Below are 23,516 nucleotides of genomic sequence, written 5' to 3' on the forward strand. Positions count from 1 at the left end.
TTGTCTTTATGAATTTCTGATGGCAATATTATGAGAAAGAAATGAATGAACTCGTTTTACCATTTGAAAATGCTACTAGCGTTTAGTGATAACTGAGAAGCAACTTTGTTCGATTCCCATTTATATAACTTTCGCTTAAATACGGTAAATCCAAAAGAGGTCATGTAGTAAATGCATTTTCATGGAATGTGAATGATCAATCCAAGGAAGCTCATGCGATTAAGCTCAAAAGGGTAACACCTCAAAAGTGGTGTGGATACCGAAGTAATTTGGTAACTAGTAATAAAAACGGTCAATAATGAAATATTAATGATTGTTTTACACGTTAAGTTTGTTGTTAATTACAGTAATTAATAATTAATCCGCACCCAAACAAAAAATAGGCAAGAAAAAAAAAAAACAGAATAAAATAGAGAAAATGCGGCTTCTACTACTACTACAACTACTGCTGAGGTCAGCGTCTACTTTGGGCAATCGCACCGTATCCCCAGATCTCCTTCCAGCCAAAAGAAGCTTCCCCTCTCTCTCTCTCTCTCTCCCATTTTCCAAAAGCCAAAGAAGAACAAGACCAGGTGAATTGGCTGAAGAAGACCAAGCCATTAGGATTAGAGTTTCATCATGAGAGCTCAATTTTTCTGCATTATTCTACTATCCATCACTCTCGTCCATTCCGCTTCTTCTTCTGAGAATCAAATTAACCGAAGGATTCTACACCAACCGCTTTTTCCAGAGAGTTCGTCTCCTCCGCCGGAGCTTCTATCCCCGCCGCCGCCACCGCCTCCTCCGCCGGACAGCCCCGACCAGCCATTCTTCCATGAGCTGCCGACGGGACCGACGACTCCCGAGCAGAGCCAATCGCCGCCGGCAGTGTCGCAGAACAGCACCGTTCCGTTGCCACAAGCGCCGTTGCCGACAAAGTCAACAAAGAAAGTGGCGGTGGCCGTCTCCGTCGGAATCGTCACGCTCGGAATGCTGTCGGCTCTCGCGTTTTTTCTCTACCGCCACCGAGTCAAGCACCCGTCGGAGACTCAGAAACTCGTCAATGGCGGAGGGAGCAGCTCGCAGCGGTTCGCGGACGATTCCAGAGCGGCGCCGTCGAGCTTCCTTTATATCGGCACTGTCGAGCCGAGCCAGAACTCCACGAGCAGCGACGCCATGAGTGGAGTGACGCCGGAAGTGAACCGGTCGCCGTACCGGAAACTCAACTCGATCAAGAGATCGGATCGGTACCGGCCGAGTCCCGAGTTGCAGCCGCTGCCGCCGCTGGCGAAGCCTCTGCCGCCTCAGAACCCCGATTCGCCGTCGTCGATGACGTCTTCCGACGACGAAGAGAGCCACGAGACGGCGTTTCACTCGCCGCAGTGCTCGTCGATTAGCTACGACGACAGCTTTTACACGCCGAAGCAGAGCAGTATGTGCAGTACGGTCAGTAATGGCAGCAATCACTCTCAGTCTCAGACTCTCAATACTAATTCGGTTCCTCACTCAAAACGGACTTCACCGAAATCTCGACTCTCAGTCTCTAACCGGGCTGCTCCGGCTCCACCGCCGCCTCCTCCGCCACCGCCGATGCCGGCAATTCACGACTTTCATCAAACAGTTTCGCATTCTCATAAGAAGCCAAAATTCTCAACCCCGCCACCACCGCCGAATATGAGTCTGCTTCAGTCAATAGCCAACCCGAGCCGCCAAGTATCTACAGCCCCGGTTCCACCTCCACCTCCACCGCCTCCGCCACCGTCACGAAGAATTGGGGATGATTCAGAAACAGTTGTTGATGCTGAGCCGACTCCAGTGTCATCAAGGCCACAATTGTCATCCACATCAACCCCGAAAGGGTGGTTTGAGAATGGGACGAGTAAAACCAAACCTCTTCACCGAGCTGAGAAAAGCTTAGGCTCCGCAGAGAGTTTCGAGAATGATGATTCTGGGGGAGCAAAGCCGAAGTTGAAGCCTCTGCACTGGGACAAAGTTCGAGCAACCTCTGATAGAGCTACAGTTTGGGACCAGCTGAAATCAAGCTCATTTCAGTGAGTAGATTAATCAATTCAGCAGACTAATCATCATGTGTGTTTTTATCTCTGATTTGCAAAATTCTGATTCTGGTCATGTCCAATTTGTTTGCAGATTAAATGAAGATATGATGGAGACTCTTTTCGGCTGCAATCCCGCGAATACGGTCCCAAAAGAACCTAGTACTACTACTAGAAGATCGGTGATGCCTCCTGTTGAGCAGGAAAACAGGGTTTTGGACCCCAAGAAGTCGCAGAACATAGCTATACTGTTAAGAGCACTGAATGTAGCAAGAGATGAGGTCGTTGAAGCTCTTTCCGATGGTAAGTAGTTTCATCTTTTCTATTTCGGTTAATCAAATGCCGTTTACAATTTGCTCAGTTTACTTAAAAGGAGCAATACTGGGGCTCCCTATTATGTGGCTTCTTGTAAGCTCACCATATTATACCCGTATATCATGAATGCTTTTAGCATTTTAGGATTCAGAACTCAGAAAAAGGTATATATAGATCTCTAGTAGCACAAACTGGTAGGAGGCTCACATTGTACCCACTGTTGGGAAATAAAAGGATAATGGAGGATGTCAAAAACAGAAATGAGTGTTGAAAGGTTAATCAAGAAGTTATCATTGTTACTTGGAAGATAAGTATATAAATTTAACGGTATGATTCCCCACACATTCATTATGTCAGTTTTGAATCATAACCAGGAGAGAGAGAGAGAGAGAGAGAGCAAAATCATTGAAAAACAGGATAGAACGGCAAATACTTGAAAAACAGGTAGTCAGAATCCCTATGGACGAATCACTAACCCTGGGGTTACGATTAATGGGATCATTAATGGTCTCCAGATCCTACCTGTAACCATCCATCATGATAGGTCCTCTGCTGCTAGTTCTTTTTCTATCTTCAAAGCTGACATTGTAGTAAACCAGCAATTTTCTGAATTTTTTTTTCAATCCCCTGCATCCTCCCTTTGTGACCAGCGCAGAGTGTCTTTAAAGTTTTCAATTAGAAGCCAAAAGTAGGTTCATGTTTACATGTAAGATCTTTGTTAGCATACATTGCCTTGTTGGATGTAAACTTTCAAGAAATTTAATGTTTGCACTATTGGAAGTACTTTGAAGTTTTACCTTATCTTTGACCTGCAAAAGCAACAATGACTGCAACTGAGGTTTACACTAGCCTATACTCCTACTAGTTACACACTTGAGGTGTCTTTGTGTGCATCTGCGCCTGTTGGTTTGTTTATAATTTTTAGGTACAGAAATTCTATTGACATGTGAAATGTGATAGGCACCAGCAGTGTAAGTTGTGTGACCTTTTAATTACTGCAATCGAAACATTCATGTTCATGAGAGCTCACAATATAAGTGCAGAAAAAAGCTACATCTATATGTCACCTTTACATGAATCAAAAGAAACCCTGTGGTTCTGAAACTTGTATGATAGTCCAACCAAGAAAATAAATAATAATTCTTATATCATTTGCAATTTGTGTTATGACATAACAGGTAACCCAGAAGGCTTGGGCGCCGAGCTTTTGGAGACTCTGGTTAAGATGGCACCGACAAAGGAAGAAGAAATTAAACTTCGAGAGTACCAGGGTGACATCTCAAAATTAGGGTCTGCTGAACGGTTTCTGAAGGCAGTGCTTGATATCCCATTTGCTTTTAAGAGAGTTGAGGCAATGCTATACAGAGCTAACTTTGATACAGAAGTGAAATACCTAAGGAAGTCTTTTCAAACGCTCGAGGTATATTGCCTTAAATTTACAATTTTTGCTTCCTTACTATCTTAATTCTATGAATATTGACATAGAAACTCACACCAAGATCTAAATCTCATCATTATTCAGGAAGCAAGTGAAGAATTGAAGAACAGTCGATTATTCCTAAAACTCCTTGAAGCTGTTCTCAGGACTGGAAACCGAATGAATGTTGGGACCAACCGTGGTGATGCTAAAGCTTTCAAACTTGATACGCTCTTAAAACTGGTCGACATAAAGGGAACAGATGGAAAGACCACATTGCTCCACTTTGTGGTTCAAGAGATTATAAGATCTGAAAGTCCAGGTTCTGAAACAAAGGAGAACATCAAGACAAAGGAAGGTGATTTCAAAAAGCAAGGATTGAAAATGGTGGCAGGGCTGAGCAAAGACCTCGGCAACGTCGCAAAAGCAGCAGGAATGGACTCAGACGTCCTAAGTAGCTATGTGTCAAAGCTTGCAATGGGGCTTGAGAAGGTCAGACTGGTCTTGCAGTATGACAAGGCAGATGTAGATGGAAAATTCTTCAACTCGATGAAGCTCTTTCTAAAAGAGGCTGAGGAGGAAATTCTTAGGATCAAGGCTGATGAAAGAAAGGCTTTATTTCTGGTGAAAGAGGTTACTCAATATTTCCATGGGGATACAGCAAAGGAGGAAGCCCATCCTTTCAGAATCTTCATGATCGTAAGAGATTTTCTAAAAGTATTGGACCATGTGTGCAAGGAAGTCGGGAATATGCAGGACAGAACACTGGTGGGTTCTGCTAGGTCATTCCGGATAGCTGCAACTGCTCCTCTACCAGTTCTCTCCAAGTATCACTTGAGACAAGAAGACACCTCGGACGACGACAGCTTTTCTCTTTGAAATTATGTGTATATGAAGCCCAGGAACCTTTAGGAGGACAACTAAACTAGATGAAACTACCACAGGCATCACCGACACATCCAACTGAATCAGCACCACCAATATATTCGTTTATTTTATTACAAGCATGTCAAAGGAGTAGAAGAATGCAGAAGGGGAAGGCACTTTTGAAAGTCTTTCCAATATAAAGAAAAATCCCAATCCACACCGAGAGATTTCCGATTAGTTAATCAGGTAATGCTCCCGGAGAAGCAACAGATTTTGTATGAGAGAATGCATAGTCCAGAAAAGATGAAACATAATGTTAATGGAAGGGCATCATCAAAGAAGAAGATTTTACAGTCAAAATATTTTAGGTTTGCTTTTTTTTGCTTTTTCTGCTCCAAACACACATGCCCAATATATAGTTAGGATAGGTTTCTTCATTTAGGTCCCAGATTGAAGTCCCACTCATTTTGAAGGAAGCAGGAATGTTTTCATGGTGGTTCAATATGATGTCGTGGTTGGGTCGTGCATTTATTTGAAAATTATAAAGTAATAAGTGGCTATTCCTATTCTTCAGCAAGTCTTTGCTTTCTTCTTCTCTCTACCCCACTCCAATAATGTGTGAAAGTTTATTGGTAAGGGGGGGAGAGACAAATTGTCAAAATTCTCAGATATTCAAACTTTAAGGACAACCTATGGTTCATGAACCACTTTAGGGAAAGGTTACTAACACTACTATCATGCTATACATCTTTAGGGAAAGCAGCAGAAATCCCGCCAATAATGGAAAACTTGAACAAAGCAAGTTTTTCTCCGGAGTTTCTAGCCTTGAGATTTAAGATGATAACTATCTTTTTTCACATTTGCATTCTGCAGTTATATAATTTCACATCCAAACTAGGCCAAAGCCCATCCTTATTTTGTTATTAGGTTGTCATTTTTTTTTGAAAGGTGTCATTGCTTAGGAGATGTGCCTAAATTGTAGTTGACCAAATATTATTAATGAAGTCTTCTATTGATTAAAAAAAAAAAAAAAGTGAGAATGTGTTTTGGGTCGTTGTATTAAAGCTGTTGTGACGGGAATAATGACACATGGCTTCTGGAGATGGCCTGCTATTGCTGGCTGGGTTGCGCGGCGGTGGCTAGGCTCTGTTCTATTTTGGCCTTGACGCTGGAGTCGAAGGTGTGGCAGGAGATGATGACAGTCAAGTGGTTGGCCGGAGTCGCAGGTATGGCTGACGTTGCGGGTGTGGCCGGCGTCACAAGGGTGGCTGGAGTCGCAGTTATGGTGGCAGGTGGCTCCGCCTGGGTGCCCAAATTAGATTGGTGGACTAGGTGTTTTGGCTGGGTTTGGGCCCAAAGCAGAGCCCAGTTGTTGGGCCTGTTTCCCCCCAAAGGAGGATTTGAGACCCAAGAGATATGGTGCTTGATGCTTTGCTCAAATTTGTGACTCTTAAGTCTTATCTCTTCAGATGTGATGCTTTTACTATCAGGTAGATTGATCATTCATAAATTCTATAAAAAGTCACATCATATGCACATTGTGAGTACCACCATTGCATGCCTTGGCGAGCTGTGTGTTTTTAACGCTGGGACTAGTCTAGTTTTGATTGGTCTCCCGATTTTTTGCATATTTGTAGATTCTGATGGTTTGTTCTACAAAACTCAAGGTCATAATAATACTTCTTTTGTTGGTAATTATCTTGAGAAGGCTGAGATTTTTAACTTTGGTTTTTGCTAGTTTTTCTATAAGTGTTTCAGAGCGGTGGTCTATTGTAAAAGGACAAATTGTTGGTGTAGTACACCTTATGATTTGTACTAATTAGCTATAGGGTCAAGGTGATTTTGGCCTCTGTATGCTCCTTTTGGGATGCCTTCTTGAGTGATTTATATTGCTAATTTTCATTGAATTATTCCTTTCAAAAAAAAAAAAAAATCTTTGATATAATAATCTTTGACAACATTTATTTATTTCCTATCTTTTTTTGTTTGACTTATATATTTTTTTGGTCAGATTGGAGGTGAAATAAACCTCTAATCGAGTATAGTTCTAACCCGATTTTCGAATCACCGTCACCACTTGACTACCTATTTGTTAGTTTCTTCTTTTCAAATATGATTGTCTTGAATCTTTAGAAAATTTTGCATGTAGACTCTATATGTAATCATTTAAACTTTGTAGTTTGACATATTTTAAACGGAAATATGTTTAAAAATATGTGTAGGACGCGTCGAAATCGTTCTTCTATTACTGTACTAAGGGATGGTGATAAGGTATTGAATGACCTTCAATCTATTCAGACACACATTTTGAAATATTATATGGATCTCTTTGCTAAGCATGCAGACTATCAGGATACTGGTTTGGTGTCCAATGTGATTCCTTCATTGGTTACAGAGGACGAAAATTGTGCTCTTACTTCAGTTCCTTTATCTGAGGAGATTTGGGCTGTGGTTAAGTCTATGGATCTCGATAGCGCCCCAGGTCCTGATGGCTTTAGTGGTCAGTTCTTTGTATCATGTTGGGAGATTGTTGGTGCGGATGTGATAAATGCGGTACAACATTTCTTTACTACTGGTCAGTTATCGGCATCCTACAACTCAGGGCTTATTATCTTAATTCCAAAAGTTGATCATGCAGACTCAATTAAACAATTTCGACCTATTGCTCTCACCAATTTTGTTTTCAAGATTATTCCAAAGATCCTTGCAGTTCGCTTGTCTTCAATTGCCTCCCGCATAATCTCTCCTCAACAACATGCTTTTGTTCCAGGAAGAAACATTTCAGATTGTATTTTGACGACTTCTGAGTGCTTTAATCTATTGGACTCGAAATGTTATGGAGGTAACGTGGCAATTAAGGCTGATATTACTAAAGCTTTCGATACGTTGTCTTGGGATTTTCTATTGCATGTTCTACATGCCTTTGGTTTTCATCCAACATTCGTTCAGTGGGTGCATGCTTTATTGTTGTCTGCAAAGCTTTCTCTCTTAATTAATGAAAGACCTGTGGGTTATTTTTCTTGTGGTAGAGGGGTTCGTCAAGGAGACCCTCTTTCTCCCTTGCTTTTTTGCTTGGCAGAAGAGGTCCTCAGTCGAGGTATATCAAGGCTTATTTCTTCAGGTGGGTTACAGCGCATTAGTTCTCCTCGAGGTACTCTAGCTCCATCTCATGTATTGTTTGCCGATGATGTAATTGTTTTTTGCCGGGGTGATCAGAGAAATTTAGCAAAAATTATGAAATTTTTTTTTCTGAGTATGGGGATTCTTCTGGGCAAATAATCAACAAAGAAAAGTCACAAGTCTTTATTGGTAAGCATTTGCATCGACGCCGACACTCTATTTCCAGCTTCTTAGGTATTCCTTTGGGCTCTGCTCCATTCATATACTTGGGTGCCCCTATTTTTCATGGCAAGCCTCGCATATCATATTTTCAGCCGATTGTGGATAAAATAAGGCTACGATTGTCAAGTTGGATGGGTTCTTTTTTGTCAATGGCTGGGAAACTCCAACTTCTTAAATCTGTCATTTACAGCATGTTTGTTTACACTTTTCAAGTGTATGAATGGCCTGTGTCTTTACTTAGACGAGTTGAGGTGTTGTGTCGTAATTTTCTTTGGTCAGGTTCTATTGATCGGCGGGGGATTCCTCTAGTGGCATGGCGGTCATGCTGTACTCCAGTTGATGAGGGTGGTTTAGGGCTTCAGCAACTTGTGCTCTTGAATCGTTCCTTATTATTAAAGCGCTGCTGGGAGGTTTTTTCTTCTCAATCTGAAGGTTGCTCATTCATTCGGAACCGGTTTATTCGGCGTCGTTCTTATGCTTCTTCTTCTATCTGGCCTGGGATTCGTCAATTTTGGGTTATTGTTCAAGATAATGCTCGATGGTTAATTGGTTCAGGGGATAAGATTTCTTTTTGGAGGGATAATTTCTTGGGCAGACCCATTAGTGATTTCTTCGGTGTCCGTGTTGCATTACATGACGATCTTCCAGACATGGTTTCGAGTTTTATTAGTAATGGTTCATGGGATTTGCCTCAGCTTCTACACTTCTATTTTCCATCCTTGTGTGACTGGATTAGTCAAGTTCCAATTGCCGCAGATCCTTCAGCAAAAGACAAACTTATTTGGACTGCTTCCTCTTCTGGTGAGTTAACTGCAAAGCATGCTTACATATTTTTGCGGCGGCCTTCTCCTTCAGTAGCATGGGGCAAATCATTATGGTCTAAATTTATCTTGCCTCGAATGTCTCTGCTAGCTTGGAAGGTTTTAAGAGGTAGAGTGATTTCTGATGATTTTTTACAGCGAAGGGGAGTAGCTTTGGTCTCTCGTTGTGATCTTTGTGGTATCGATTCTGAATCTCTTGATCACATTTTTCTTAATTGCTCTTTTACGACTGCAATATGGAGTCATTTTACTTCTCTCTTTGAGTTGGGTGGAGTTCCTCCCTCAATTTTGGAGGGTTTACAAGTGGGTATGGTTGTAGAAAGAAGTGGACAGCTTAAAGACTTATGGTTAATTTGTTTCACTTCAATATTGTGGTTTGTATGGAATGATAGAAACAAAATGAGACATGAGGGGAAGGTGTTTTCAGTTGGTACTATTTGTAGGCTTATCTCTTGTCATATTCAAGCAGCTAGTCGTTTGGCAACAGGTACCATGCATAATTCCATCCAAGATCTACGCATTTTGAAAGCCTTTGGGGCCCATTGCAGATTGCGTCGTGCCCATCCCCCATTGATTGGTTGGGTTAAGATTAATTCTGATGGAGCTTGGAAACAAGATGAGGGGATTGGAGGTTATGGGGCTGTGTTTAGGGATCATATGGGACGTTTTCTTAGAGCTTTTGCTTCTAATCTTGAGATTCCTAGTTCCATTGCGGCAGAGGTGATGGCTGTGATTAAGGCAATTGAGCTGGCATGGGTTCGTGATTGGAAGCACGTATGGCTAGAAGTGGACTCTTCTCTTATTCTGGATTTTATTAAATCTCCTTTGTTGGTCCCCTGGCAACTTCGTATTAGCTGGCTCAATTGCTTGTTCAAGATTTCTCAAATGACTTTTCGTGTATCTCATATTTTTCTTGAAGGTAATAAGGTAGCTGATGCTTTGGCGAATTATGGTACTACTGCTCCTAATATGGTGTGGTGGGATGCTCCACCATCTTTTCTTTTATCGCATTGTCAGAGGGACCAATTGGGTTTTCCCCAATTTCGGTTACGATAGCTTATTTCTTTTCGTTGCTTTTGTAGGGAGGTTTGGTTTGGTCCCCCTCCTATGTTCCTTTTTTTCTTCTTACTCTTTTATTAAATTCAAGTAAGGGGCATGCCTCTTATTTGCTTCAGCTAAAAAAAAAAAAAAAGGTTTAAAAATAACTTAAATTTGAGTTCAGATTTATACATACACTAATGGATTGCCCTAGAATCTAGAACTACTCAGATAAGCAATAAATAAAACATATTTATCAGAGGCGATTGTGAGATTTAACATGCGGATAACGCGTAGAAGAAATCAACAAATTTCTTCAAGAAATTGTAAACCATAATAACATTGAGTAAATTGGGGCTGTAAACCTCAAAAGGTATGAAGGATTCAGTTGGCCAAATATCTAAAGTACAAGCAAATGTTTCTAATTCCACCAACATCTCATTCTATTATGGTGGTTCTACTCGACAAAATTAAAGATAACGAAATGAAACACACAAATAAGTAAGAAAATAGTTAATATCAAATATGAAGAGTATATCTAGCTTTGTTTGTAAGCTTCATTCAGGAATCTGGAATGATACTTATTGAAAGATGATTCCAACTTCTTATTTATTTCATGTTCTTATCATCTAACCAAACATGCTGCTGTTGTGGGAAAAAGCATGGGTTATACATAATATCTTCATGCTTCTAAAATGAACAAAGATTTTATGACATTTACTGTAAATTGTAAACTTGGCTGCAATTCACCCTAAAAACTCGTAGAATCCACCCTAGAAACCTTTCTTAAGGCTCGACCATCATTAAATATAGGGGAAAAAATCATAAATAGTACATGAACTATATCTCTATCTTATCGATGATACCTGAACTTTATTTTTTGTCACAACTAGTACCTGAACCCTTCGAATTCTTTTGAAGTGGTACCTAAAGCCATATTTGCTCACTACTCCGGCCAAAAATGGTACGTGAGGCATATGTGTCTCATTTATTAGGCACATGTTTGATATTTAGGTTCATTAATTGTTTGATTTGAGATAAGAAATTTTAGGTTTTTGCTTCATAGATCAAAAGTTGAGAAGAAAAAGATAATGACTTGGGCCATGACATAGTTAACGATTAATACAAATTGTCATCTTTAACCTTGATAAATAAGACATTGCTCCTCAGTTGTCATTTTTGACTAGATTGATGACCAAATGCATGTCGCCTTGGGTACCACTTTAAAAGAACTCGAAGAGTTCAGGTATTGGTTGTGACAAAAAATAAAATTCAGGTACTATCGATCTAGTTCAGGTACTATTTCTGATTTTTATCCTTAAATCTAAGCTTAATTGGTTAGTTAACTTTGCTGCTAGATGTAGTGCTCAAACCACAAGATCGGACCGAATTAACTGAATTGGCTCAAGCACATGTAACAAATTGCGATCATCATTCATAAAGAGATAGGTTTGTTGGAACATGTGGGATATACTACCCTATCAAAAATCTGATTTACGTCACATGGTTCTTGGGCCTTGGGACTCTTGGGCTCTAATGACTTAAATTGGAAAAGATTCTTATTGATTTAGTTTTCTGTTTGATCAAAGTTTAGATAATCATTTGTAGCAAAAAAAAAGTTCAGATAATCATTAAAGACGTTGAAACTATTCATGTGACTTTGAACGAACAGTTACTGCTGTCTATCCCAATAAACTTAACTATTCATTCTCTTTATATAGAGCATGAGATCAATGCAGACATTAACGAATTCATTCTTCCCTCTCCCTCTTCTTTCTATGGAGAAACACAAAATAAAGTTCGTTAGGATTCAAGTCGAAGATCGACTTGAATCTGATTGGTGTATCCTGCAAGCTAGATAGACGTGTAAGACCAAATATGGACATAACACATATCATCATAAAGTAATTGATGATTAGCTTAATATCAATCCTAGTTTAACATGGATACAAACAGTGAATCAATACTAGTGACTTAATGAAGTAGTGTATCAATTCATTAAGGACAGTAATCCATTGCTTAGTCTACAAGAAAGGCTACAAGTTGTGATACATTAGGAATCTAACAGTGAAACCTAAACCGACAAGGAATGCTTTAATGGGAAGCTTCTTGAGGTTTAAGTCTTATATATATACAGATGAATTGGTCCCTGATTACTACCACGGCTATTGCATATTGTTCTGTCCATTGAGAAGCAAGTTGGTAAGTAACAGAAGACCATATTCAGTGATCGAGTTAAGCAGTTGCATAAGATGGAATCCATGTCTGTTATTGCTGAAGGTAAGCCTTGATCTTTTTATGATTGTTGTGCATATGTTGTGAGCATGTAACTATGGTTTTACAATTGGTATCAGAGCATAGGCTCACAAATATGAAAAATCGTTTTAGGGTTTTGCAAAACAAACATAAAATTTTTTAAGGGTTTTTGCTTTACGGGTCAAGTAATTGATCAGGTTACTGACCAAGTCACTGGTCATGTAACTGGTCAGGTACCTGACCAAGTAAGTAATTGACCAGGTAACTGACCAAGTAACTGGTCAGGTACCTGATCAAGGTAAGTTACTTAAGTCGACTGCTGCATCTGGTTAATTATAAAATTCACGCTTCCGCTGAGATTTTTTGCAGCAAATTGGGGAAAAAGCAAAAACAGGTTTTTCTGTGAGATTGATTTTGATTCATAGCATGATAATTGAATTTTTGATTGTGCCCAAGAACCCTAGTTGCATTCCCGGCGTGCGTTAGGCTAGAGTAGATGGTGACCGGATGAAATTTACAATTTCTTGATTGTTCTGTGGTTTCTTGGAATTGAATCAATTTTGGTTATGCTTGAATATGCATGTTGAATTGATTGATGATATGGTATTGTATCTGTGATTGTGTAAAATTGTATGAAGAACAGAAATCTCCCAGATTTTGTTTACACGTTGTTAAAGTTGACAGATACAAGAGCTTAATTTTCTTACAAGGATGAATCTGGATAGAATGTAAAGTAAAAGAGCTCATATGTTTTGTGGTTTTCTGTTGGCATAAGTGATTATGATGCACAAAGCATCCTTCATTGATGTTGGCAGAAAACATTGATCAGGTACGTGTAACTGGTCAAGTAACTGACCAAGTAACTGTACCTGATCGAGTAACAAAACTGAAATTGTGTTTTGTGTTTTAAAACTATGCTTCAGTTTTATCTTCCAAAGAAGTGGTTAAGTATGGTTTTAGAATACAAAACAGCAGTATGCATCCTTGATGAAAATAAATACGGATACTTAGAAATTTTTCTTCTGTCTAAAGATGTGGATAAATTTCTTTGGATAACTTGTTTTCATTAAACATGGCATATTGATAAAGAACTCCAGGATGTTATGCTTCTGCTCAAAAGTGTTGCTTAACATTGTTTTTTTGTTATGGACTGACATGAATGCAAGTATGGTTGTTTAGCTTTTCTGTATGTTCTTGTTTTGGTTACTTAAAGCTAAATAAAACACAGAAAACTTAAACATATTTTCTTTACAAACTGAGAACTCACTCGAATTTTTGTTTTGCTCCTTAGGTAACTCTTACATGAACTTGAACAGTGTCTTGATGTTAACTGGAACCAACTATAGAGCTTGGCTAGACTTTGTGGAAAATTATATGGGAATGCATGAGAACATAGACTACTGCTTTACTGAGGATAAGCCTGAAGAGTTAAATGAAAAGAGCACCAAGAAAGATACTGACCTTTACAAGAAGTGGCATAGATCCAATAGAATGGCTAAGAACCTCATCAGAACATCTATGTCTAAGACTGTCAGGGGAAGTATAGAAGAGCCTGAGCTAGCATCTGATTTTCTGGAACTCATAGGTGCTAAGTTTAAAGAAAGTGAAAAAGCAGAAGCAGCTAGGCTAACCAAGGAGTTTCATGATTTGAAGTACATGGGTTCAGGGGGAGTTAGAGAGCAGATTATGAAGATGATCAATATAAATGGCAGACTCAGGGAACTCTTAATGGGGGTTAGGGATGAGCAAGTAGTGCATTATGCACTACATTCCTTGCCTAACAATTTTAGTCATCTTAGGACCAGTTACAACTCTCAAAAGGGAAACTGGACTCTAGATGAACTTATATCCATCTGTGTGGATGAGGAATCTAGGATCAAGGAAGAAAAGGAACCTGCTACAACCATTAACCTCATTGAGAAGCCTAAAAGGAAAAAGCCCCAGAATAAGCTCAAGCCTACCAAAGCCATAACTAAGAGTTCAACAGCTGCAGTGGCCAAGGAAAACAGGCCATTCAGGTTCAAGTGCTACTTTTGCAAAAGAGTAGGACACATGAAAAAGGACTACACTGGCTATAAGAATTGGTTAGCCAAAAAGGGTAAGATTTTTTCTAATACAGTTTTTTCCTTAGAAATTAATCTTATAAATGTTGAACCACAGTCTTGGTGGATAGATTCAGGCTCACCTATTCATATTACTAATTCTTTGCAGGGATTCATAAGGAGGAGAATCCCAAAAAGTGATGAAGTGAACCTGTGTGTAGGCAATGGCATGAGAGTGGCAGTCAAGGCTATTGGAACCTTAAAGCTCGATTTAGGATTAGGAAAATTATTAGTTCTGGACAATGTTTTTTATGTACCTTCCATGAGAAGGAATTTGGTTTCAGTTTCTCTTTTAGTAAAATCTGGTTGTAGACTTGTTATGGATAGTAATGGAATTCTTATTTCTAAAAATTCTGTTCAAATTGGTTCTGGTGTTATTATGAATGATTATTTACAGTTAAATTGTTCAATGGCTCAACAAGAAATTTTACTTGTTGAAAATAACACCAACAGTACTAGCACTTTAACAGGTGTTAAAAGAACCAAACTAAATGAAAAGTCTGCATTTTTATGGCATAGAAGACTTGGCCATGTTTCAAAAGAGAGACTGAAAATTTTGGTGAAAAACAACATCCTAAATGAACTTGATTTTTCTGATCTAACAGACTGTGTTGAATGCTTTAAGGGAAAAATAACTAATACTAGAAAGAAGACTGCATATAGAAGCCAAAATTTATTAGAAGTCATACACACTGATATATGTGGACCATTTAGGCATCAAACTATCTGTGGGAATGTGTATTTTATCACATTCATTGATGATTTTTCTAGATACAGTTATGTTTATCTACTTTCAGAAAAGGCACAAACATTGAAAGCTTTTCAAATCTTTAAGTCTGAGGTAGAAAATCAACTAGAAAAGAAAATCAAAACAGTAAGATCAGATAGAGGGGGTGAGTTCTATGGCAAGTACACTGAATCCGGCCAACAAAAGGGTCCATTTGCCTTGTTTTTGCAAGACAATGGAATTAAAGCTCAATATACAACACCCTATAACCCACAACAGAATGGTGTTGCAGAGAGAAAGAATAGGACTCTTTTGGACATGGTTAGATGTATGATGTGTACAACAGGTTTGCCTAAATTTCTGTGGGGTGAGGCTTTAAAAACTGCAAATTATATTTGCAACAGAACACCTAGCAAAGCTATAGAAAAGACTGCTTTTGAGCTTTGGTGTGGCAGAAAACCTAGTCTTCATCACTGCCATGTTTGGGGATGTCATGCAGAAGCTAGGATTTATAATCCAAACTTGAATAAACTTGATCCTAAGACAGTTAGTTGCTATTTTATAGGTTATCCAGATAAATCTAAAGGCTATAAATTATATTCTGCTCATCATTCACCTAGAATTTTTGAAACACATCAAGTAAAGTTTCTAAGTGAAAGAGTTCACAATACAAACCTTGAGGATTTAACCTCAGATTTTGAGAAAATTGTGTCGGATGAGAATATAAGTATTGTATTGCCGTTAGAACAAGATGTAAATGATCGAGTCACTGGTCGAGTAACTGACCACGTAACTGTCCCTGATCAAGTAACCGGTCATGTAACTGGTCATGTCACTGACCATTTAACTGACCAAGTAACTGTACCTGGTCATGTAACTGACCATGTAACTGACCATGTAACTGGTCAAGTACCTGTCACTGGTCAAGTCACTGACCAAGTAACTGTCGCTGGACAAGTAACTGACCATGTCACTGGTCAAGTAACTAACCAAGTAACTGTCACTGGTCAAGTAACTGATCAAGTCCCTGTCAACCCTCAGCCTAGAAGATCACAGAGAGCAAGAAAACCAACTTATGGGGGGGGGGAAGATAGTGACTACATTGTTTATCTGCAAGAAGCAGAAATTGAAATGGACTGTGCAGAGGACAATGATCCAACTACATTTAACCAGGCTATTGAAAGTAATGAATCTCACCAATGGCAGCTAGCAATGGAAGCAGAAATTGATTCCATGAGCCAAAATGCAGTTTGGGAATTAGTTGAACCTGACCCTAATCAGAAACCTATAGGTTGTAAATGGGTTTTCAAAACCAAAAGAGATGCAAATGGCAATGTAGAGAGACATAAAGCAAGATTAGTTGCCAAGGGTTTTACACAGAAGGAGGGCATTGATTTTACTGAGATTTTTTCTCCAGTTTCTACAAAAGACTCGTTTAGGATAATCATGGCTTTAGTGGCTCATTTTGATATGGAGCTGCACCAAATGGATGTTAAAACAGCCTTCTTGAATGGTGAACTAGATGAAGTGATTTATATGAGGCATCCAGAAGGTTTTGTGCAAGCTGGAAGTGAAAACTTAGTATGCAGGTTAAGAAAATCAATTTATGGCCTTAAACAAGCTTCTAGACAGTGGTACAAGAAATTTGATTCTGTGATTTCTACTTTTGGATTTACAGAGAATCTTGTTGATGAGTGTGTTTACTTGAAGACAGTTGGGAACAATTTTATTTTCCTAGTACTCTATGTCGATGATATACTTTTGGCTAGCAGTATCTTTAAATTGCTTAAAGACACCAAGAGCTTTCTGTCAAAGAATTTTGACATGAAAGACTTAGGAGAAGCGTCCTATGTACTAGGTATTGAGATTAAAAGAGATAGAGCACAAAGACTACTTGGTTTGTCTCAACAGAATTATATTACCAAAGTTTTGAAGAGATTTGGTATGGAAAAAAGTGTGCAGCTGGAGAAGTTCCCATGTCCAAAGGTGATAAGTTAACCAAGAAGCAAAGTCCTAATAGTGATGTTGAGAAAGAAATTATGGAGTCAAAGCCTTATGCTAGACTTGTAGGAAGTCTCATGTATGCACAATTCTGCACTAGGCCAGACTTGTCTTTTGCAGTAGGGATTTTATCGAGATTCCAGTCTAATCCAGGCCATGAACATTGGGTAGCTGGGAAGAAAGTGTTGAGATACCTGCAGAAAACTAAAAGTCATATGCTAGTTTATAGGCAAGTGGAGGATCTGAAACTCGTTGGATTTTCAGATTCTGATTTCGCAGGGAACTATCCAGACTCCAAGAAGTCAACTTGTGGATATGTGTACATGCTAGCAGGAGGTGCAGTTGCTTGGAAAACCATGAAGCAAACACTAGTTTCAACCTCCACCATGCAAGCTGAATTTATTGCAGTATATGAAACTGTGTGTGAAGGACTTTGGATCAGGAATTTCTTGATGCAGACCAAAGTGTTAAGTCACATTGTGGCAGGCACACTTGTGATTTATTGTGATAATGAAGCAGCTGTTTTCTTTAGCAAGAACAGTAAAAGATCAAATAATTCTAAACACATTGATTTAAAGTATTACAGTGTTAGAGAAAGGGTTAAGCATGGTGAGATAGCTGTTTTGAGCATTGACACGAATTCACAGCTAGCAGACCCCTTCACCAAGGCCTTGTCAGTAGCAGCATTCCAGAAACATACAGCCAGCATTGGAGTTTTAGCTAATCTAGATGCTTAGGTTCAGTAGAGAGTTAATCCAGTTGGAGCAATTTAAATTTCTAAGGTTTTTGAGTTCTTGTATTTTTTAGTTGTGATCTTTTGACTTTATTTATCACAACTTATTTGTAATGACAGATTTTATTATTAATAAATTTTGAGGTATTTTCAGATTCTGGTTATTGCTGCAGTTTTTGTTGAATGTTCTGAAAATTATCGATTTTGTGTTTAAAGTTATACTTGCTATCAGATGGCTTAAATCATGTGAAGCATGATGTTAAGGTTCAAGCAATATTTTTAAGCCATCAGTGTTCAGTGAATTTGCTTGAGTTTCTGGTTTTAGAAACATAAAGTAGGATCTAATATATGTTTACTTGTTGATACACATTAACATATATTGTATCACTTCTGGTTGAACATATGTGGATTGCAGAAGCTTGTGTTAGTGGTTTTGAAACTCTGCATTTTTGTTAAAATGTATACTGTTTCTTGCTCTGCATAAGTAACTGTGATCTGACCATGTTGGAATGGATTTTCGATTTGAGTTTGTTATCTGGCGCGCACTTCAGTAAGTTAAGTAGGTTTTGATGTTCTCTGGTGCAAATCATCGAGCATGATATGTGTAAGTCCAAGGGGGAGATTGTAAGACCAAATATGGACATAACACATATCATCATAAAGTAATTGATGATTAGCTTAATATCAATCCTAGTTTAACATGGATACAAACAGTGAATCAATACTAGTGACTTAATGAAGTAGTGTATCAATTCATTAAGAATAGTAATCCATTGCTTAGTCTACAAGAAAGGCTACAAGTTGTGATACATTAGGAATCTAACAGTGAAACCTAAACCGACAAGGAATGCTTTAATGGGAAGCTTCTTGAGGTTTAAGTCTCATATATATACAGATGAATTGGTCCCTGATTACTACCACGACTATTGCATATTGTTCTGTCCATTGAGAAGCAAGTTGGTAAGTAACAGAAGACCATATTCAGTGATCGAGTTAAGCAGTTGCATAAGATGGAATCCATGTCTGTTATTGCTGAAGGTAAGCCTTGATCTTTTTATGATTGTTGTGCATATGTTGTGAGCATGTAACTATGGTTTTACAAGACGTTCAAGAATTACAAGCTCAAGAGTAGAGATGAAATTCTGTCTTAGAAGATTGCTACAAGCAAGCCTCTATCAATCTCAATCAAGTCAGTGACTTTATTACTTATTTCATTAGTTTATGAGTAACTTTCAATTCACTCGTATATTAGGATTAAGACTCTGGTTCACTCCTATATTAGGATTGAAACCCTTTTGCAATCCTATTTTGTAACTTTATTTATATCAATCTGCAATCAAATTTTATTTTTCAAGGATCGATCCATTGCTTACTATCCTTGTTTTCTAACAAGGTTGTCAATTCATATGTAGTTGAAATATTTTGTTTAGGACAAGAATCTAAGCTTGAGTGAATTTTTCGCGAATCGAAGAGTTGAAAATGACCCTTGCCACATAGCTTGACGCTAAGATAATTTTATTAAAAGCATTGCCGGTATAACATTATTACTTTATTGTATTAATCTCTTAATTGGCACCCGTCAGTCCGGTCTTGTTATTATGTAAATTTAGGGGGGGGGGTGTATTCAGTTCAGATTTTAAAAGATTCTGTTTGAGTTTTTATAATCTATGGATTTACTTAATCCACGGATTGTTTAAATTCCATATGGACTCTGATTGATTCTAATGGATTGATATACTAGTATTTGTTTAGATTTTAGATTTTACAAGTCCTTATGATGTTTTTGTAGCTTCAGTTTAGTCAAGGTTTATGTTGTATAGGCTAATCGTCTTTTTCTTAAATGTGCAGGCAGCTCTAGAATAGATTTTCTTTGTTAGGGATTTGTCTCCCAGTTAGGCCGAAAAGGCAAAAGCAACATTTATGTGCTTTGGGAGCTTAGGCTCTGTTGTATGGATGATCTCTTTGTAAAGTTGTGCGAATACTCATGCCCCTCAAAAAAAAAAAAAAATCACTACTTGAAACAAAAAAGTTTTATACCTGAAGAAGGTATAAAATCCTCTACAATGTTAGAGACTCATAGGCAACTAACTATGACAACCAAAACAATTTAGTGACTTCTAATTATTGAAAAAACACATCAATAAATATGTGATTTTCTAGTTTCATACTTGCATATCCTTTGCACACTTAAATAAATTTAAACAAAATTCAATTATCGAGTCGATCTAATTAGAAATAGAAAAGAAGAATTAACATTAGAGGTAGTAAAAAGTAGGTTTTCCTTAGTTTGGCCTTTGCAATCTTAACTATTGACTCATATCTCCTTCAAAGTCTTTCACATTTGTATATCATGCTTGATTTTCAAGTACTCATTACCTCGACCTTAGGCATCGATTTTTTCATCTTTTTATAATATTAAATTAGCCAAAATATTATACAAAAAATAAAGTAGTAAACTAATGACATAATTTATTTCATATCTAATTTACAAAAGAAAAGAAACATGTGTGGATGTATCGTCTTAACAATATCATTAAAAGTTACCTTCATTACCTAGAAGGAAAGGCTTCTAGAGGTATAGTGATAAAACTAAAAAAATTATTATATGGGAGCAGAGGTAGAGGAGGATAGTGGGAAAATGGGTCTAGGACAAAATGAATGAGTGACTTCTATTAAAGACTGCTTCTTCATTTTTTTTTTTTTTTTTGAGGAAGAGCTTCTTCATTTTTTGAGTGAGAAAGAATCCATCAAAATCTCTTAGGAAGTGGCTGGATTGTCTTTGAGTTTAGATATGTATAAAAAGCACTATAAAATCCTCCAAAATTCAACATTTAATAAAATCCTAAAACATCCCTATACTTTTGAATATCACCATATTTGAATGGATAATTTTAAGTCGATGAGCTGTGACCTGTTGGTAAGTTATAATTCCAACATTATAAAAGTTATGGGTTTGATTTTCACTGACATATGTAAGAGTAAGGTGGGCTAAGGGTTTTTTTTTTTTTTTTTTAAAGGATAGTTTTTAAATCTTAATTGAATACACCAAGATTTTAAAGATTATTTAAAATCTGAATTGAATACCCATGGACTTTTAAAATACAAAATAATCTTGTAGACTGAAATGAATACACCCCCCTATTCTATCAAAAGTATGAAGATTCTTTTTTCGAATAGGACTCAACCCCCATCCTCCCCTGGCACAGTTGATATATATATATATATATATATATATATATATATATATATATATATATATATATTTTGAATAGAAGTTGATTGTTATTCAATAACTAACAGCCAAAAGGCCATAACTTACAAAACTTACATAAAAATTCAGGCAAGAAAATCTGGCAATACCTATCTAAGCTAAAGCAAACTAATTAACATCATTAGGTAGCTCACATTTAAGCAAGCCTATCCAAGAATGACAAAGTTTCGCCTCCTACGGAAAGAAATTATTCAACTAGCCCTCACTTGCCAATCATGCAATTGTGGTACAAGTAAGAAATTAGAAACGTCATAGAAGGCTCATAGAAACTGAATCATACTCACACAAGCTTAAACGTCATACAAGGATGCTCCACTAAGGACGTCCGTTCTTTTGAAAAAATGCGGATGATCAATAATGGCTGTAGGATCTGCTTAAATGAGCCTCAACGGCTATGATTAAAACAGGAAAAAATGGGTCCATTTTAATGTCATACGGGTGGGTTTTAATGGATATGACCCGGGTGGAAAATAAGACCGCCAACAACTCCCGCTCTTCTATTCCCGCTCTTCTTTCACTCCCTCTACCTCTAAACTCCTTTAATTTCCTGTGATGTTTCTGAAGAGGGAGAGAGAAAACTGGGAAATTCACTTTGGTTTTAAGGACAAAGGCTCTTTTATTTCAGGTATATTACAAAACCTTTTACTGTCTTCTTTCTCTGTTGACTTTGGTCTTAGATTAGATGATGGGGCCTTGAATAGAGAAAAGCTAAAAAAAAACTAAGGGTTTTCGTCGTTGCTTTTTGGATGATTATGAATAAGGGTCTTTGTGTTTGAAATAGTCTTCATTCATATATGGGTCTTTGTGTTTGAAATAGTATCCATTCAGTTGATGTCGTTGTCATTCATTTATTGCCTTGATTATCAATCTAGTCTTCATGCAGGGGATTCTATGTGTAATTATCAATCTAGTTTAATTGGTTTGCCGTTTGCCATTCATTCACTGCCTTGATTATAAAATTGTAAAGTTTATGCAGTTTAATTTTAGGTGGTTTGATTGTTTTACAATGAAAAAATATAGGACAGAGACTATGTTTCAGGCAATGAATTTATGGTCAGATTCATGTTCTGCTGAGACCACCAATGTGTACACTCCTCAAGTAGCAGATGTGTTGAAGCCTGCAAAAAGCCTTGAATTTAGAACACTAGATGAAGTTTTTGAATTTTACAACAAGTATGCTTTTGAAGCTGGGTTTAGTGTTCGGAGAAGTACTACTGCCAGGAGTAAAGATGGTTCTGAAATTATAAGACAAGAATTTTGTTATCGCAAAGAAGGGCATACAAAGAAGAAAATGCCTCAGCCAAAAAGACGGAAAGGGATTATAAGAACAGGTTGTCTAGCAAAGATTGCAGTTGTGAAGAGATCTAGCATATATGTAGTCACCCAATTTACGGAGGCTCATAACCATCCTTTGACAACTCCAGAGAGAGTTCATTTGTTACCATCTCATCGTCAAGTTTCAAATGCTACCAAATGCTTAACCATGGAACTTGGATTGGTAAATATTCCTACCCACCAACAAATCAGTTTGCTTGAAGTTCAATCAGGAGGAATTGAGAATATGGGTTGCACAGGGAAAGATATATACAATTATGGAAGAGATAAGAGAGAAGAGTTGAAGGGACATGATGGAGATATGTTGTATGCTCATTTTTTATCACAGCAGGAGAAGAATTCATTTTTCACTTTCAAGATAGAGGAAGACAATGAAAATAGAATCAAACATTGTTTTTGGGCAGATGCGACCTCCAGGAGGGCTTATAGTTTCTTTGGGGATGTAGTTATCTTTGATACAACATACAACACTAACAAATATCGGCTGATATTTGCACCACTATTAGGGGTTAACCACCATGGCCAGACTATTATGTTTGGTTGTGCATTCTTAGGTGATGAATCCACAGAGTCGTTTGTTTGGCTACTCAATACATTCTTAGAAGTAATGCCAGGAGGAAGTCCCCCAAAAATGATAATTACTGATCAAGATCCTGCTATGAAGATTGCCATTGCCCAAGTTCTTCCTAACACATTCCATAGGTATTGCAGCTGGCACATATTAAATAAGTTTTCTGAAAAGATAGGTGCTGTCAAATGTAATGATTATTATGATGCCTTTAGAAGCTGTGTATGGAACTCGGAGATGACAGGAGAATTTGATAAGAAGTGGAAGGAAGTTGTTGAGAGGAGTAGCTTAAGTGACAATGGATGGCTTCAATCAATTTATGACATTCGAGCATCATGGGTGCCTGCATACTGTAATCACATTTTCTCGGCTGGAATGTCAAGTAGCCAACGTGCTGAAAGTTGTCATTCATTTTTCAAGAACTATGTTGACCACAAAAATTCATTACTAGACTTTGTGATTCGCTTTAATAGAGGACTTGTACATCAACGTCATCAAGAGTTAGTTTCTACCCATATTGATGCGAATGAAGAGCCTCAATTGAATACTCCTCATCCTATGGAATCTCAAATGTCTGGAATTTATACTCGTGCATGTTTCCAACAATTTCAAAGTGAGTTCTATATTAGCTTTTTCAATTACAGGTTTCAACTTATGAGAGAGGATGACAATCAAAGAGTGTATTTGGTC

General features: G+C 37.8%; 2 protein-coding genes across 2 annotated transcripts; both read left to right on the top strand.

Annotated features, from left to right (window-relative positions):
- The first annotated feature begins 453 nt into the window (after positions 1-453).
- On the top strand, positions 454-5,201 carry LOC133721781 (formin-like protein 6). The gene is made up of 4 exons (XM_062148510.1): positions 454-2,030; positions 2,128-2,336; positions 3,527-3,768; positions 3,871-5,201. Exons 1-4 carry the CDS (start codon positions 619-621, stop codon positions 4,642-4,644), a joined length of 2,637 nt encoding a protein of 878 aa, XP_062004494.1. The 5' UTR covers positions 454-618; the 3' UTR covers positions 4,645-5,201.
- Positions 5,202-21,965: 16,764 nt separating this feature from the next.
- On the top strand, positions 21,966-23,484 carry LOC133715776 (protein FAR1-RELATED SEQUENCE 5-like). The gene is made up of 2 exons (XM_062142461.1): positions 21,966-23,421; positions 23,471-23,484. Exons 1-2 carry the CDS (start codon positions 21,966-21,968, stop codon positions 23,482-23,484), a joined length of 1,470 nt encoding a protein of 489 aa, XP_061998445.1.
- The last annotated feature ends 32 nt before the right edge of the window (positions 23,485-23,516 follow it).

Source organism: Rosa rugosa, chromosome 1 (assembly GCF_958449725.1).
Source record: "Rosa rugosa chromosome 1, drRosRugo1.1, whole genome shotgun sequence".
In the NCBI taxonomy this organism is placed as follows: Eukaryota; Viridiplantae; Streptophyta; class Magnoliopsida; order Rosales; family Rosaceae; genus Rosa; species Rosa rugosa.

Excerpts from the sequence above, each read along its gene's own strand:
- LOC133721781 (XM_062148510.1), top strand. The coding sequence starts at position 619 with ATGAGAGCTCAATTTTTCTGCATTATTCTACTATCCATCACTCTCGTC. Across the intron at positions 2,031-2,127 it reads CTGAAATCAAGCTCATTTCA|ATTAAATGAAGATATGATGG; the intron begins GTGAGTAGATTA and ends ATTTGTTTGCAG. Across the intron at positions 2,337-3,526 it reads CGTTGAAGCTCTTTCCGATG|GTAACCCAGAAGGCTTGGGC; the intron begins GTAAGTAGTTTC and ends ATGACATAACAG.
- LOC133715776 (XM_062142461.1), top strand. The coding sequence starts at position 21,966 with ATGAATTTATGGTCAGATTCATGTTCTGCTGAGACCACCAATGTGTAC.